Source organism: Haemorhous mexicanus, chromosome 7, assembly GCF_027477595.1.
Source record: "Haemorhous mexicanus isolate bHaeMex1 chromosome 7, bHaeMex1.pri, whole genome shotgun sequence".
Lineage (NCBI taxonomy): Eukaryota > Metazoa > Chordata > Aves > Passeriformes > Fringillidae > Haemorhous > Haemorhous mexicanus.
The window spans coordinates 6,902,076-6,919,618 of NC_082347.1; the positions used below are offsets into that span (position 1 = coordinate 6,902,076).

At 51.0% G+C, this 17,543-nt stretch overlaps 1 protein-coding gene across 2 annotated transcripts; it reads right to left on the reverse strand.

Moving 5' to 3' along the window:
- Positions 1-6,712: 6,712 nt before the first annotated feature.
- Positions 6,713-15,655, reverse strand: SLC29A3 (solute carrier family 29 member 3). 2 transcript variants are annotated; one of them, XM_059850911.1, is made up of 6 exons: positions 15,600-15,655; positions 14,402-14,662; positions 12,025-12,107; positions 11,132-11,358; positions 10,097-10,259; positions 6,713-9,242 (listed from the first exon to the last, which is right to left on the reverse strand). In XM_059850911.1, the coding sequence occupies exons 2-6, from the start codon at positions 14,648-14,650 to the stop codon at positions 8,573-8,575; spliced, it is 1,392 nt and encodes a 463-aa protein (XP_059706894.1). In that variant the 5' UTR covers positions 14,651-14,662; positions 15,600-15,655; the 3' UTR covers positions 6,713-8,572. The 2 variants fall into 2 exon arrangements, with proteins under 2 accessions (XP_059706894.1, XP_059706893.1); XM_059850910.1 differs by lacking the exon at positions 15,600-15,655 and adding an exon at positions 15,328-15,357.
- Between the last annotated feature and the right edge of the window lie 1,888 nt (positions 15,656-17,543).

Consider the following 17,543-nt stretch of genomic DNA (forward strand, 5'->3'; position numbering starts at 1 on the left):
CACCCAGGCACGGAACATTCCCTCATCCAGCTCCCCCCACGGTGGCTCACTCCTCTGCCTGCGAGAGCTGGGATCACCATTTGGCTCTAAACAGATGAAATATCACATGGGAAGCAGGTGAAACACGGATATGTTCAAAATCCTGCCCTGCTAAGGCACTGAATTAACTCTGCTTGCCATGGAGCACGTTCTGCCACGGCCTCCAGGGTCTGCATGGACAGCCAGCCCATGAAATGTTGTGCCATCAGTCATTTCTTCACTCAGGAGTCCCCCACAAGGATCCCTGGAAGTGCTTTCCCAAACTACCATCCTTTTTTTCTTTTCTTTTTTCATTAAATAAAAGGGCAGGGCTGGTTTAATGCTCAGGAAAAAGCAGCCCACACCCCCTGCTCCCACTTTTTTGGGTGATTTTGTCCCCCCAGACCACAAGCCCCAGGGGAATGTGGCATCCTCCCTCTCCCACAGCTTTCCAGGTGCAGTGTGGGTTGGGATGGTGGCAGCTCCCCACCTGCCAGCCTCTCATCCAAGTCACAGAATTAATTTCTAGAGCCATCTTGGAGTTTTCTTTCCCACCACCTGTGCTGTGGCTGACAGTGAGCTGGCTTTTCCGGTGTGAAATTAATTTCCAGGTCCATTTCACACAGGATTTTAGGGCCAATATTAGTATCATGCTGGGTATTTTTTAGGAATTTCTGAGTGAAGGAGGGCTGGTGAGAAAGCTGAGCAAAAGTGAAGGGATTGCTGGAATTCTCTCTCTGAAGAGGAAAAGAACAGGAAGAGCAGCTGGGTTTGTCCTGGTGGTTTTTTCTTTAGGAATACAGAAGTGCTGGGTTTCAAATTGCATCTCTGTAAGGTGATCTTATGGAGACAGCAGGAGGGGCAGGAACTGGGCTCACCTTTTCAGCCTAGCCCTAATTCTGGGGGGATTCCTCAGGGATCTTCCAGCTGCTGCTCACACCTGGGTCCAGGTGAGCTACCCCTGGGCCAAGCATTCCTGTGGTGATAGCACATGGCAAGAAGGATCAAGGTGATTTTGGTGAGCCCCAAAAAGCCTTGCAGGACCTGGCTGGAGAGCCCGAAGCAGCCTGCTTACAGAATTGTCCCCCTGTGGGGCCAGAAGGACCTGTCCCCTCTTAGGGGCACCGAGAGCACCCTGCAGCCCCAGGCTGGGCTTGTTAGGGCCACAATGGGTTAATGAATGTTAAAAAAAAACCTTTGGAGCAGCTCCCTGTGCAGCTGGAAGGGCTTTTCACTCAGCCCTTGTGATTTCCTCTAAACTTGGAGAGGGTTCAGTGATGATCCAGGTGATCAGGATCAACAGCCACAGTGAGGGGACACCTGTGGGACCACCCTGAGTCACTTCGTGCCACACACCTGAATGAAGCACCTTTCCCCTCCTAGCTGCGAGCCCTGCTTGGGATTTTTCCCTCCCCTCTTTAGGTTGATTCTTTCTTCCTCAGCAGAGGAAAAGGTGCCATCTACAGGCACAGAGAATCCACAGCACAGCCTTGCCCGTGTCCCCTGTCCCCTGTCCCCACACCCTCTGCTGGGCTGCTGTGAAAAATGTGTATTTTCTGATTAGCTTTTGGCAAATATTCAAATGAATATTATACGTGTTGTGTTAGAAAGTTATGCTGTATTCATTTTCTTAAGTAGTGTGTTAAATATAGTTTTAGGTTATAACAAAATGTTAAAATAGAAACTGTGCTATGTAAGATAGTCTTTTTAAGAAAGGACTTGCACCAGATAGCAGCCACAGGACACCCAAATCTTTCAGAGAAAGAGAATTTATTGCTCCATTATCAGGAGAAATGAACTTCTTCCTCTCTGCTCAGCCCTGAAGACACCATCAGGATTCAGAGGAAGAAGCTGACACTGCCCAGACAGAATCCTGGGTTTGAATGGAATTGATGCATCATGGATGAGGTGTATGAATAAGCAACAGGCTGTTGCTTTCAAGGGTTCATCCTCTGTTAACGTGGGGCCTTTTTCGGGCTTATTTTGCCCAGAAAGAGGTACCTGGACTGTCTGTAACTCTTTGTTTTTATTGTCTCATATTGTCCTAAATCCAAATTGTCCAAATTATAAATACTCTAATTATATTGCTATTTTAATAACCATTCTATTACTATTAACATTTTAAAAACCAAGTGATTGGCGTTTTTCACAGCCACCTTTCCTGCAGTGCCCTCCCAGCTGCTGGGTCCCTGTTTGGGGTCAGGGAACACCAGGGGGCTGTGCCAGGTGGAAGATGAGCTCCCTGCTGGCCAGCCCTGGCCTTAAACCTGTGTTTAACCTCGCTGCTAACTCAGTGAAATTCAAAATAGAAACCCAAGGGAAGGTGACCACCCCTCTCCACAGCCTGGGGGGGACCAGCAGAGGGGACACAAAGGAACTTTGGACAAGGGAATCCTGGGGGGCTCCTGTGCTGCTCACCCAGGGTCTCACACTGACACCATGCCCCTCTTCTGCCTTGCTCTGCTCTTCCCCTCCTTTAACCCATTTGGATCAGGTGATTTTCATTTACCCCACTTTGACCTTTGTGATTTCAGGAGGCAAGCCAGGAAAATAAGAAGCTTCAGGAAGAAAGGCAAATAACACCAGATAAACTGTCCCCTGTGTGAGTGGGGGACAGGGGTGACAGGAGCAAGGGGGACTCCTGGACTGCTGCAAGGGGGAGTGAGTGCTGGGGATGCCTTGAGAAGGCTGAGCTAGAACAGAGGCCAGACAGAGCTAAAGAATAAAGCAGGGATTTATTCAAAGGATCTCCTCCATGGATCCACCTTGGGCAGCTCAAGAGCCCAGCCAGGGCTGCACCCAAGGTGAACCAAAATGGGCACAAAATGAACCCAAGATGGAACAAAATGGTCACAAAATGCACAATCAGTCACAGGGTCTTTCACTTTGATCAGTTCTGCTCCATTTGCATCTTGAAGTTATTTGTGCCATTCCAGCTTTAGCCCATGAAGCCCCATCCTTGTTTTTCTCTCTCCAGCCCACGGGGTTTGTGCTCTTGGGCTGAGATCTGGATCATTTGTCCTTGGTGCCCAGCTGGAGCAGGAATTGTTTTGTCTCCCTGCTCTGTGCACAGAGCTCACCATCCCCTCATGTGAAGCCCAGACCCACCCACTGAAGCAGCACAGAACCTGAAAAATAGAAATATTATTTATGTAAAATAATATTATAAAAGCTAAACCCTGAGGCATCAGGAGGAACCAGTGCAGAGCCCGTGGTGCTGTTGAAGGCTCAAGGTTGCCCCCAGAAGAGGAGGAAAGCTCTGCCCCAGGCCGGGCAGGTGGGATCACTCCTCTGTCAGAGACACAGAGCCACTCCTGCTTTAAAAACCCTTCTCAGCTCCCAGCTCCTGCCTCATTCCCGAGGCATTTGTCACAGCAGCTCCATCCCGCGCTGCCGGGTGTCCCGAGCTGCGCAGTCAGGCGGGGTCACAAAATCCAGGATGGAAGAGGAGCTGAGAAAGGGGTCTGGGTGCCCCATCCATCAGCAGGGGGATGGCAGAGGGATGCCTGGCAGAGCTCTGCCCAGGAATGCTCCAGGAATTCACACCCAGGCAGCCCCAGCTCCTGCACTCCCCCGCCCTGGCGTGATAAATGAGGAGGAAAAGTTTCTCATCTCGGTTTGTTCTCGCAGCGCCGTCCAACAGAGCACAAGGCTGTCTAATCAGGAGCTACAGTCCTTCACCATCTGTTTGGAGCCTAATTACAAATGCAGAAAAATAATGTGCTTTACAATTGCACCAGTAAATGCTGTAAATGATTTAAATGCATGCATATGTTCCCTGCAGAATTCAGCATGCATCTGCGACTTCTTCTGCTCACATTAGGCACACAAATCAAGGGAAAAAATACCCAGATCTGATGAACAGCATGTCCCTAGGATGGTGATTTTTATCCCTTTTTTTTCCCCCTGCTGGAATGGCAAACAGGGCTTTTTTGTAACAATTCATCCAGCAGCGTTTTTCTTTGCTTCCATTTTAAAAACTGTTTATCGCTGCTGTGTAAATATAGTACAAATTACTCCATAAAACACGGAAAAGGAGAACAGCATCCGGGCAAGCCTGCAGCTGGCTGGCAAGGTTTCAAAGCCAGGGTTTGTGTTTTTCCTCTGGGGCACCCGTGGAGGGGCAGGATCAGCTCAGCCCCAAGCCCCCAGTGGCCACTTGTGTTTCAGGGAATGCCAGAACGGTTTGGGTTGGAAGGGGCCTTGAAGATGGAACACCATCGTCTTCCTGCTGCTCCTTGGCCACCACCAAGGTGCTGCTGAGGTGGTTTCAGAGGTGCTTCTGCCTCCCAGGGGTCCCAGCACTGCAAAGGCTGGTGCCACAGATGGACAGGGACAGCATTCCTACCCTCCACTAAGAGAGGGAAGCCCAGGCAAGGCTTTGGAGAAAGCCTCTTGCAACCGATGTGAGCATAGCTCACATAATAAAAAATATATGGCTGCATAACAAAAATTCCCTTTCCTCCTCCAGCACGTTTGTTTGCTTCAAAGCCCCCCAACACCAACACTTAGCCTGGTCCAGCCCTGCAGCAGGCAGGGGGAGCTGGCAGCCCAGAGCTGACAGGGGACAAAACCAGGTCAGGCACAGGCTCAGTTGGTCTCCTTTGAGCAGAAGCTGCAGCAGATGCATCTCCTCCCCCTTGTGCCCTTTCATCCCTTCCTCCTCCTTGCACCCCACTGCCTTTGCTGTGCTGCTTTGCCAGCTCCCAGCTCCCTTTCCCCCTTGGCCAGTTGGATTGAGCTCCAAAGGCTGCTGGAAAAGGCATTGTGGGGCAGGCACAGCAGCCCCTCTGTGCTGGGCTGCCAGCACTGGGGCTCTCCAAACCCTGGGTCACGGTGCCAGGGATCTGTGGGCTCAGTTTCACATCCTGGGCTCCCCCTCGGCAATTCTGCAGGGCCTGCATGGCTCACTTCACATCCTCAGAGGAGAGGGGGCTGTTTCCCTGTGGAAAGCACAAGGTCCTTCCCATGCCAGGCAGATCAACACCTGCCCTCCTGGGCTGGGAGATGGAAAAACAGCCCTGCTGGCTGAGTGTTGCTTTGTTAAGTTTTTTTCAAGTTATCTGGTGTTTACCTTCTTTTAACAAATTTTCTTAAGCACTTTTCTGTAAATAATTACTGTTTTACATTCTTTTTTGGAAGAAGAAAAATTTGATGAACTGTTGGTTTGTCTGGTGTTGTTGGAGAAGCAGCACTGTTATCCTCCAATCTACTGTCATTTTTGAAAATCTATAAATGTTGAAATCAAAAAGGAAATTTCCATTCTTTTTACCTTAAAACTTCCAGTGTCCATGTCATTTTCTTTTGTGTCCTATAGCTGAGGGGATGGTGGTGATCACAGAAACAAAAATCTGGGAGTGCATTTTTAGGCAGGTGAGGGAGACACACGGACCCAGCTCAGATCCAGCCCTGCCCACAGCCAGGGTCTCTCTCTGGAACTCAGCTCTGGGAAGCAACTGCCTCTCCTAAAGCTCCTGGAGAACTGGAAGGCAGTTTTTGTGTCACTGAGATATTTTATGAAAATCCTTTCACTAGGATTTTTCTCCTGAGAAGCCTCAGAAAAGAAATGTAAACAATAATTATCTGGTGGCTGAGGAATGTGGTCTGAAGATGGTTTACCAGCAGGTGCATCTTTGGTTTCATGGGGATTGTTTTTACTAGAGGACCAATCCCAGTCCAGCTGTGTCAGACTCTCTGGTCAGTCACAGGTTTTTATAATTCATTCTTTTCTAGCCTTCTGATGAAATCCTTTCTTCTATTCTTTAGTATAGTTTTATCATTTTCTTTTAATATAATATCTATCAGAAAATAATAAATCAGCCTGCTGAAACATGGAGTCAAGATTCTCATTTCTCACCTCATCCTGGAGAGCCTCAAACTCCACCACAGATCTGGATCCCTGCAGTGTTCCTCCTGGCTAGAGCATCATTCCAAGCCTTGGAACTGAGCTCCATGGCTGCTTTTGTTGTCAAAGATGCACTTATCCCAGGATCATGGAGGAAGTTGGGGTTGGAATGTGATGATCACCTAGCTCCAAACCCCTGCTGCCATGGGCAGGGACATCAACTCAACCCACCCAGGCACAAGATGCAGCTGCACTTCTACTTTATCCCAGATCCAGCAGCCTCATTCCACCCCTCCAGCACCATTTCTCTCCTCATCCCACGTTTCCTTACCTTGAGCTCCTTGGCATGGCCCACGCTGAGCAGCAGATGTGGCTTCTCCCAGGCACTGTGATCACTTCCCTGCTGTTCTCTGCAATTCCCTGTAAATTATCCTCCCCTTTTGCAGGGGATCACCCACAGCTCATGGCTCAGAGGCCTGGCAGCATCCACCCCCACCTCATGGCATTCCCACCAGCATTCCCTGCTCCATGCCCAGACCTGGTTCTTGCCCAATTTGCATCTGCATTGATTTCTCTCCTCATTTGTTAACCTTCCTCAGCTGCATGCCACGAAAGCCAAAGGATAAATCCCTTTTTTGCTCACTCCCCTCTGCCACAGGAATGCTCTCCACACCACTGGAAAACTTCTCCAAGCAGTGCTCTCACGGCTCCTTCACCCAGCCCTTGACAGGGATTTCTCTGAGTTCAGAATCCAGGCTGGGAGAGAGGGATGGCCAGAAGGAAAAAAATGCAAGCTGAAATTGCATGCATCAGTGCACCTCCAAGAGAAATCATTCCAGCCACCAGCAGTTGCACAGGATCAGGAATTCTCTTTATTAGCAACAGTACCAGATAATTAAGCTCTCTCTCCAGAGGAATTTGGTCTGTAACAAGGAGAAGAGGAGCAGAGATGCAAAGCAGTAAAAAAACCAAGCTAAATCTCATCATTCCTTGGATTGGGGGGGGGAAATGCACAGGTTGAAGACAGGCCCACTGAAGGCTACAAAGAGAATTTTAGGTTGCCAGCACCAGGTTGGGCTTTTTGACCAACTGCTGCATTATTCCAGCACCAGGGAGGGGATGGGAGCCCTGACCCCCAGGAGGGGCCCCCAGCATCCTGACCTCAGCCCTAGGGTGGGCCTTCACCTGGGTCAATGCAGTCCCTGGAGCCCAAAGGGCTCCAAACCCACCAAAGGGACAGGATTAAGAGCCCACACATTCCACAAAGCTGCTCCTCACTACTGCACACCCCACACGTTTTCCACTTGTGTGGATTTAAGGTTGAAATAAAAATCAGCCATTGAGCAAAACTGTGTGTGTGTGCATTGCCAAGGGGCCCAAACTAAACACTGCTGGAAGGATTGATGTAAAAACCCAGTGTCCAGCACACCCACATAGCACCCTGGGGCAGTAACCAGCATGGATCCTGCTGCTCTCCCACATCCAGCAGCTCCACCACTCCGTGGGCAAGCAGGAGGTGCTGAGAGAGCATCCAGGAATGGAGCATCTGCTCCTAACCCAGCTTTAAAGGAATCTATTTCCACAGCCAGCATCTCTGAGGCATCACTGCACTGCCAAGCTCTGCCTTTAGACCCTTGCTGATCACTTCACCTCTTCTAGAGCATAAATCCAGCCAATTTGAGAAAATAAATACAATAATCGGATTTAGTCCAGGCTGTGCTGGCATATGGGAGTTTAAATGACTTTAAAAGCCAGTTGTCTTTGGGTGGGCCATATTTTTGGGTGTCACAGTAGCTCACCCCTCTGAAAACATCTGGAGGCCATATGGTGCCTGTCTACACGAATTAACCAGATTTCTGCTGTGAACCTCACACCAGGGCCTCTCTCATACCTCTCCCTGGCTTTCACAGAGATCTCTGAACAGAGACTGAAGACACCCTAAAAACCTCAGGTTAGGCTCACTCAGCATTTGACTTTCCTTGGGGGTCACACCACAGCCACAGCAGGAAGAATGCTCCTCTCAGCTTGGTCAGGGAATAGTCCCCACCACTAGTGGCACCATGCTAGGAGCTAGATGATCCCTCAGTTCAATTTTACATGGAAAAATTAAAGCAAGCAAAATTCCAAGTGGAGCATTTTCCCTTATATATATGTAATTTTTTTTTTTGTGCAATGATTGTGTGAAATCTGTGCAAAACTGTGCCCCAATCCCTGGGGCAGCTGCTACTCATTCTCTAAGTTGTGAGAAGGGCTCAAATCCCTTTTAGTTCAACACCACTATCACAGCTCAGTGAGGGGTGAACCCTCCCTAAGACCACCCAACTCCTGAAGGGCTGAACTCGTAACAGTGCAGCAGCAAAACCCAAGGTGCCCCCAAAAGCCCTGGGTTCAGTTTAAAACCACTGGCACACAGGTAAGAGATGGTGTCCCTGTGGCCCTGGTGCTTCCCTGAGCTCCCTGGGGAGGATGAGGCTGTTTTGGTCCCTGCTCCATTAAACTGGGGAGTAACATCTGCCAGAACCTTCCCAAGCACAGGAGATGCCCCTTCCCAGAAGGGAGAATTTCCCACTGCATCCCCCCGGGATGCAGCTACCCCCCTGCCCAGACAGGCAAGCAGGCTGCCTCAAAACCACAGGCTACCTGACTTTTTTGGGAAAAAACCCCAAACCCTAAAACAAACTGAGGCCATCCTCTTCTTCAGCTGCCCCTCTACACGAGGTGCACCACAAAAACAGCACAGGCAGAGCCCAGAGCCAGCCCCAGCCCGAGGTAAAAGGACATCACCACCCCTGCTGCCTCAGCCAGCTCTTTGGGCACGATTTTGGGGCCATAGACCATGACCAGCGTGCCCAGGTAGCCGTTGCTGAGCCCCAGCAGGGCTGTGAACACCACGGGGTAGATGTCCCTGTTGAACACCACGGTCCGGATGTGAGCCCGGGGCTGGTAGTTGCTGAAGATGAAGAGAGGGAGGAAGATGGTTCTGAGGAGGACAAGGGCAGGCAGCAGTTTGCTCTTGGGGCCTGGCACCTGGATCCAGGCAGTGACCTGCCTCCCACACCAGTCAGCAAAGTTGTACAGGAGGAAACAGGTGAGTGGTGTGAAGTACTTGGTGCTCCACGGGCTTCCCGAGGCTTTGCTGACAGACTCGATGTTGGAGGAGAGGGAAGGGAAGATGATGATGGAGATGAAGAAGACGTAGAAGAGGCAGAAGCCGAGGAGGGCGGTCTTCTGCAGGATGGGGCGGAGTGGGGGGATGCCAGCACTTCTTGTGAGGAAGGAGGAGCTCACAGTGCCTCCTGGCTCTGCCTCATCCTCCATGGAGCTGTCAGGGGGCACGGCGACCAGAGAGGGGCTCTCCTTCTGGCTGCTCAGGTAATACCTGGAGAAAGAGACAGAGAGAAGCATGGGGGGAATGCAACTGAGGTTTGGAGAGAAGCTGGAGACACAGGTATGCCTGCTGGACCCAGCAACTCCACTGTCATATTATCTGAAAAATCCCTTCGCCAGGATTACTTCTCCTGTGTTTGCTACTCTGGAATGTGGTCTGGAGATTGTTTATCCAAACGTGTGAATTGTTTTTACTTAATGACCAATCACCATCAGCTGTGTTGGACTCTGAGGAGTCAGTCATGAGTTTTTCCTTCTGTCTGTATCTTTTATCTTTCTTTACTATGGTTTTAGTATAGTATTCTTTAATATAAGTACATAAAACAATAAATCAGCCTTCTGAGAACATGGAGTCAGATTGCTCATCTCTCACCTCATCCCAGGGAACCTCACAAACACCACACTCACCACACCTGCAGCTCCCACCTTGTACAGAGAGGTGACCCTTGCACACCCACCATCCCCTCTCCCCATCTTTCTGCACCCTCAGTGTTCACAGAGGGGATCCTACTGCATGAAGGCCCTTGGGGGCTCTGGGGGCACCAACCACACCAATGGGTCACACACATGCAAGTGGCAGACAGGATATGGGGACACTCCTGGCTGGCTGCCTCCAGGTTAGGGCTCTCTGCTGACTCCATACATTTTGGGAAAGCCAGCGCTGGGGACCCTGGGAAGGCTTGGTAGAAACTCAGCACTAGGCTGAAACTCAGTTTCAGCCTGTGGTTTTGGTGAAAGGGGAAGCACAGCTGGCGGCAGTGACAGGGCAGGGACCAGCAGGGCGAGTGTCCCATGGATCCCCCAGCAATCCCACTGCAAGCCCTCTGAGGGCAGGCTGGCACACACCTGGAGTACTCCAGCCTGGGCAGGAGCAGGTACACCACGATGCAGAGCACGATGAAGATGTCGGCGGTGAGGAAATAGGCCAGGGCGCTGTCGGTGACGTCGGCCGCCGCTGCCAGGTCTATCACAGAGGCCACGGCGCTGATGGTGCCACCCATGGCCTGGCCTGAATGTGGTGGGCACAGTGAGGGACACACAACAAGAGGGGCAACCCAGAAGTTCCTCTTCTGACATGCACGGGTCCCCAGGGAACACTGCCCCACACCCGGCTGCACAAACAACCTCCTCTCCATCTCCACAGCTCAGGTCCTTGTGGGGCTGCACCACAGCCCAGGTGCCATCCTGCACCCCCTTCCAACACAGCACAGCACACAGGGTCAGGGCTGGCAGGTGCTCAAGTCCTTCAGAAAAAGTCCAAACCTTTCCCAAAGCCTAAACTTGGCTTTCCACCAGCAAACTAATCAACCTCCCTTCTGCACTCCCCCAGATGGGGATTCGAGGCACCAGCGGCAGGAATGCCATCTCAGGGACGTGGTGCTTTCCTTCTCAGAGATAAACTCATTAAAAACACTCCTGTCTTGGCCCCAGGAAAAATTTCACCATCCTGATTTCCACCCCCCCCCTTCTCCTCTTGGTTTGTCAAGCATTCCACAGCACATTTATAATGTTATCAATGCTGCAGGGAGCTCATCACTCACAGCTCCCAAGCTGCCCCTCATCACTCATGGAAATGCTGATCAGAAAGGAGCAGACAAGGCAAAGTTGTAGATCCCACTGCTGGAAATGGCAGGGCAGGGGAATGTCACCTCCTTCCCTCCTTTCTCCCTGAACACAGCAACACTCCAGGGTCAGTTTATGGCTGTTTACAGAAACCAAAGCTCATGTGACCGAGCAAGTTTCTCCTTCAGCAACTTCCCTTTATCATTAGGGCAAAGTTAAGCTTCTAAAACAAAGCCCACATGACAAAAGCCCCAGAGAGAAAACCACAGAGCCGAGCAGGCAAAGTCCAAGAGCACGATCCCAGTGGGATCAGCCAACCTGAGAGCAGAGCCTGCAGGTTCCTCATGGGGAAGCAGCTGCTGAGGCCGAAGATGCTGCTGGAGAAGACGGTGGAGGCACTGCTGACCACGGCCACGCAGCCCACAGTGAAGGTGAAGAAAGGTGTGGTCCAGGTGGAGGTGTCCACTTTCACCAGCACTGTGATCACCAGGAACACAGCCAGCATGACAAAGAGGGACGACAGGATCCGCACACTGGCAGCGACCCTGGGCACAAGGGGAAGAAGTCACTGCTGTGCTTCAAACCACAGCGTGAAGGTTTGACATGGGAGGGCAGCTCCTGTGCTGGCAGAAAGGGTAAAGAAAATAAAGAGAGGTGGGAGGAGATGAGGAAGCAGTGAGGCAGGGAGCTGGAATCTGGAGATTAGCCATGCAAACCCACGCCTGCAAGCATGCAGCAGTTTGATGTGGCATAAGGAAGGCTACAAATGAAAGCAGGAGGCTGATTGAGATTTAAGCCAAGCTTGCAACAAGGTGCAGCTGGTCCATTTCTTATCCCAGTTCAAGGGCTGGTAAGGCCAGGGCAAGGTGCTGCTCCTACCTGGATGAGCCTGGCTTTTGTCAACCAGTCCCCTGATGACAATAAAGGCATTTTTAAAAGGCAAGACTGTTTCCAAGCAATTAACCAAAGAATTAATTAGGAATTTATTTACTCAAGCCAACTGCAGGCAGGTGTGCAGCAAGGTGCTTCTCCTACTTCACCTCAGCCAGCTGCAACTCAGGCAGGGGCAAGGAGGGGAATTTTGGCTGCACAGGGAGGCTGAGCTCAGGATGCCCCGTGGTCTCTCCCCTGAGCTGGGAAGCTGGAAGGGAGACAGGAGCAAAGCCAGGGAGAAATGTGACTTAGACACTTGGGATCAAAGCAACACTTACTTGTTGACAAGCAAGAAGTTTCCAATCAGGCACAGCACTGAGGGTATGGTGGAAGCAATGGAGATGTAACTCTCAAAATAGTCCTGCCAGGGAAAACAAACAAACAAACAAACAAAGTAAAAAACATTGTAGGGGGGAACAACACATGAATTTCAGGTCTTGAATATGACACCACAGGGAGTTATGGTGTAGGTGTCCACATTGTTGTGTTGTAGCCCACATTGCAAATTGCTCAGGGCAATGGGAATTCTGGGATTTGCCCTCCCATAGTCCTGGGCTGTTTCAGGAAATCAGGGACATAAATACAGAAGGAAAAAAATAAACAGCGAAAGAAATAGCTGCCATGGTGCTGTGCACCACCAAAGTGTGGCTGCTCCCTCTCCCCTCCCCTCAAGGAGCTTAATCCCATTTTTTTGCTGCAGCAATCTCAGCCAGCAGGTAGGATGATGCACACAAAGAAGAAAATGACCTACATGTCCACCCCTATCACAACAGGCTTTCATTTTCTGCACTTATTCAGCTACAGAGATGGGGTCTCATCACATCCAGCCAGGAGAAGGCACTTGGCAGGTTTGCTCTGCACAGTTCATTATTTTTTACAGCTTTGCATCATTTTTAATCAGTTTACAAGCACATTCATCTCCTCTTCCCTATCAGGAGCTTCCCTGGAAGCAACAGGAAATCTAATAATCACTCCTAGAGGGTCCAGATAGGCAGAGATTTAAATGTCTGTGCTTATGGCATCAGCTCAGCCAAGCAGGAGGCTCAAAGCTCTGTGGCCACATGATGAATCAGGAGAAAAGACAAAGCAAAACACAAAGCTGGCTGCTAAAACTGCAGCTTATTTACCCACCTACTTAAAACAAACCTCCAAACCATCCTGGGGATACTCAGTAAACTTGCTTAAAAAGTTAATTTGCTTCTGCTTCTGGGGAGGAAAGATGACTTTCTAATGCTTTGCACCAAGCAGAAGTGTACTCAAAGTACATCCCAGGGAAATATTCATTCATTCCCAGCAAATGGGCTCACACCAGCAGTGAGGAGAGAATTGGGCAAGTACTTAAGAGCCCCTGCATCACATTTTTAATGCAGCAGCAGAATGGTGGGTGGCAAATTTAATCCATGCCTGGACTAGTGGAAAGGATCAGGTTCCATACTCCTCTCTCCTGCTTGCTAGGTTTTAATCCATCTCCAATGGCAACTCTTCTCCCTCCTTGGGTTTTCCCACCCTTCAGAGATATGCTTTCATTTTTGGCACAGCAGGACATACCTGGTTCTTCTCCCTTTCTGCTGAACCCTTAAGATAAACCCCAAAGCAAATCTTCCTCCCACATCCAGGTCTGATGGGGAACAGTGTCACCATGGAAGTGTTTAACCCCGCATTAACTTCAAACACACTGCCAGGATGCCTTAGAAAGCCCCAAACCAGAACAAAGCACTGTGGTGGCAAACTCAACACAAGATGCTTTTGCAAAGGAGTTTCTATTCTGCTCCTGCCAGGCTGGAAATGGAATCCAGGTCTGTGAAAGGTGCTGGAGTGCTACTGAACACAGGGCATGAAATCAGGAGCAGTGGAAAGGCTGGAGCCAGGAGATGGCTGTCAGTCAGAGGTGCATCCTTCCAGAGCCCAGCTCTGTGCCCAGGTAACCCTCAGCAGCTGACACCTAACAACTATGAAAATTAAAAGAGCTGTGGGTGTATGGGAGTGAGAAATTGGAGGAGAAGCACGGGCATCACATGTGGCCCTGTGTTTATATAAAAACAAAAAGTGCCCAAACCACCTGAACAAGCTCTGCCACGAGAGGAGGATGTGACACAGCCTCATCGCTCCAACACTTTTTCCACACAGCCACAAAAAAACAAACCCACAGCTTAGTCAGGGAGGCACAGGGAAATAATGCTGCTGTGGCAGGAGGAGCAAGAGAAAGCAGCCTTTCTGGGGACAGAGAGAGGCCATTAACCTGCCACCCCAAGGCTGCCTCATCCATCAGCCCTGACAAGCTCCTTGCTCCATATGCCAAAGCCAGATGCTGATCACTGCAAGGAGATACTCATGGCACACCTACCAGGTCATGAAGGACACAAAGACACCTTGCACTGTAGAAATTGCCCTGCAAAAGGTTAAGCCCTATTTTTCTTTTAGATTCACCTTAACACTCAGCAGTCCAAATACAGGTAAAAGGCAGACCATAAAAGGATTTGAAGCATCTTCCCCGCAGTTATTTGTAAATATTCACCAAATAAACTCTCCCCTCAGGTTTGCAGCAGGGGAGACCCTAGAGGATGTTCACCTACCTTCTGGGGAAGTGGAGGGGGGGAAATGAGCACATTAGGAAGGAGAACAGGTTATTTTTTCTGCCTCCAAAGCAGCACTCACCCTCAGGTCTGAGGCCGCCTGCCCCGCCGGGCCGGGCTCATCCGAGCAGTTCTGCAGCTTGTACCTCCAGTAGTGTTTGGCCGTGATGAAGAAATTCCAGGGCAGGAGGGACCCGATGCCCAGGAGGAAAAATATCAGGTAGGCGCCGTGCCAGCGGTCCCTGGGCTTCTGCAGGCTGTACCCGCTCCCCACGGCATCCTCCAGCAGGGGCTCCTGGTCCGGGGGAGAGCTGCCGGCTGCCGGGAGCATCGTGCTGGCCCGCTGGGAAAAACAACGAGGACATTGTCACACCAGGGCTGCTCACAAGCTTTGCCTCCAGCCCCCTCTGGCCCCAGCAAATCGTGGAACCACGGAATGGTTTGCGCTGGAAAGGAGCTCCAAGCCCATCTCACTGCAGCCGCCCTGCCATGGGCAGGGCCACTAGCCCAAGTCCTGGCCAGGGACACTTAAGGAGTCAGTCCAACCCCCCTGTCCATGGGCAGGGACACCTTCCACTATCCCAGGCTGCTCCAAGTCCTGTCCAACTCAACCTTGGGCACTTCCAGGAATCCAGGGGCAGCCACAGCTCCTGTGCCAGGACCTCAGGAGCCAAACACTGGAGTGAGCCAGAGATGGGAAGGCATGGGGAAAGGGACCGAGACTCAGCAGATCCCAGCCCTATTTCCGCCTATAATTAATAATTAACAATTAACCCGTCCCCTTGGACTTGCAGGACTAAGAAATCTCGCTTAGCTCATGCCACGCTCCAAAAAACACCCGACAGCAGCTGCCAAACCCGCAGCGCCGCCGGGCTCTGCAGAACAAGGCGCAAACTCGTAGTAACAGCGCCGGGCTTTCGGAAACCACTTGTAAACTACTCCAGCACCGGCCGGGCTTGGCGGCTCCCAACCCAGCGCGACGTCAGCCGGCTGTGACAAATGACTCACAGAGACACCCGGCATCATCACCAGGCGCAGGAAAACCACCTGAAAACGCCGCAGGAGCCTGCCCGGGGTACCGGCACCCACCCGGGCGCCTCAGAGCCCACCCCGGGCCGGGCAGAGCGCGGGGGAGGCGGAAATGCCGGAATCGGCGGATTTTGCGAACAAACGGGGAATTTCGGCAGCGGGGAGCGCCGCTCCTTCCCTCCTTCCCCGCAACCTCCCGCTCTACCCACGCGTCCCCGCTCCAGCCCGGCCCCGCTCCCCTCAACACTCACGGGGGTCCCGCCCGGCCCGGCCGCCGCCGCCGCCGCCTCAGGGCTCTGGCCCCGCCCCGCCCCGCCTTTGAAGGGAGGCCACGCCCACACACGGCAACGCCACGCCCCCCGCCGGGATTGACCACGCCCCGCAGGAAAAAGGCGGGAGGCACGGGCTGGCCACGCCCCCATGCCACGCCCCTCCGCCCCAAATACCAGTACTAAAAAGATTATAAAAATAGCAATATAATTAGAGTAATAACAATTTGGACAATTTGGATTTAGGACAATATGAGACAATAGAAAGAAAGAGTTACAGACAGTCCAGGTACCTCTTTCTGGGCAAAATAAGCCCGAAAAAGACCCTACGTTAACAGAGGATTAACCCTTAAAAGCAACAGCCTGTTGCATATTCATACACCTCATCCATGATGCATCAATTCCATTCAAACCCAGGATTCTGTCTGGGCAGTGTCAGCTTCTTCCTCTGAATCCTGATGTAAGGAAAGGGACAATTGGGAATGACTTTAAGCTGATAAGAGGACAGGTTTATATGGGATATTTGCAAGAAATTCTTCTCTGGGAGGGTGGGGAGGCCCTGGCACAGGGTGCCCAGAGAAGCTGTGGCTGCCCCTGGATCCCTGGAAATGTTCCAGGCCAGGCTGGACCAGCCTGGTCTGATGTCCCATGGCAGGGTGTGGAACAGGACTGTCTGTAACATCCCTTCCAACCCAAACCACTCTGGGGCTCTGTGAAAGGGTTCTCCCTCCTGAGAAGGCATCTGCCTCAGCATCCTGTCCTGGCTGGAAGCAATTTCATCCCCATTTTTCCTCCCTGCTTGCAGAATTCCCACTCCTGCCCAGAGCACGGGCAATGTTGCCATCTCCTGGTGGCACCTGGTCCCGGTGAGCTGGATGAGGGGAGTGGCCCAGGCAGGGACAGGGGGCTCCTGGAACCTCCCTGCAAACCCTTCTGCCTTCCTTCCCTTGCTGGGACCTGATCAAGATAAAAATTCTCTCACCCCCAGCCAGTCTGGATGGTTAGTTTGCACATCTTTGCTGTTTGTGTTGGTGCATGGAACTACTTGAAATGCAGACACTAGCTCAAATAATGTATTGCCTCTAGTACAAAAATGAAAATGTTTATTGCACCATTAATATGAAACATGCAATCTGTGAACTGTAGGCACGTCATGGACGAAATTTTATTTCTTGCAACCTCCAACAGGTAATATTTTGACCAGATATGTCCCTGTCACTGTTATATTTTCTGGAAAAATCCCCTTGCCCAGGATTTTCTCCTGGGAAGCTGAGAAGCCTCAGCTTCTCCTGTGTTTTGCTGCTCTGGAATGTGGTTGGAGATCGTTTATCAACGTGTGAATTGTTTTAACTTAATGACCAATTCATGTCCAGCTGTGTCAGACTCTGAAAGGAGTCAGGAGTTTTCATTATAATTCTTATTAAACCTTCTGTCTGTGTCCTTTCTCTACTCTTTAATATAGTTTTAATATAACATTTTATAAAATAATATAGTAAATAATAAATTATCCCTCTAAGAACATGGAGTCAGATTCTCAGTTCCTCCCTCGTCCCTGCAAATACCATGTGTCACCTCAGAATCTGGGCAAAAGCCATGAAGGGAAATCTTAATCACATCCAAAATCTCATCTTCACTCTTCTCTGGGCAGCAGCCTGGCTGGGCTCTGGGGTGACCTGAGCAGAGTTCCCACCCACCAGAGTCTCCTGTCACCACCCAGGGGTGCCTTCATAGTCCATCTCAGGTGGGGAAACAGCAGGAATCCCCAGGCAGGGGGGGAAGCCAAGTGGGATGCTGGAGGACAGGGATGCCCCACCTGCAGCTGCAGCTCCATGCTCCATTCCAGAAATAACTTGCCTCCTCAAGCCAGGTCTCATAAACTCTTGGAGGTCTATTTCACACCCAGGATAGCTCAGCTACCTTTGGAGG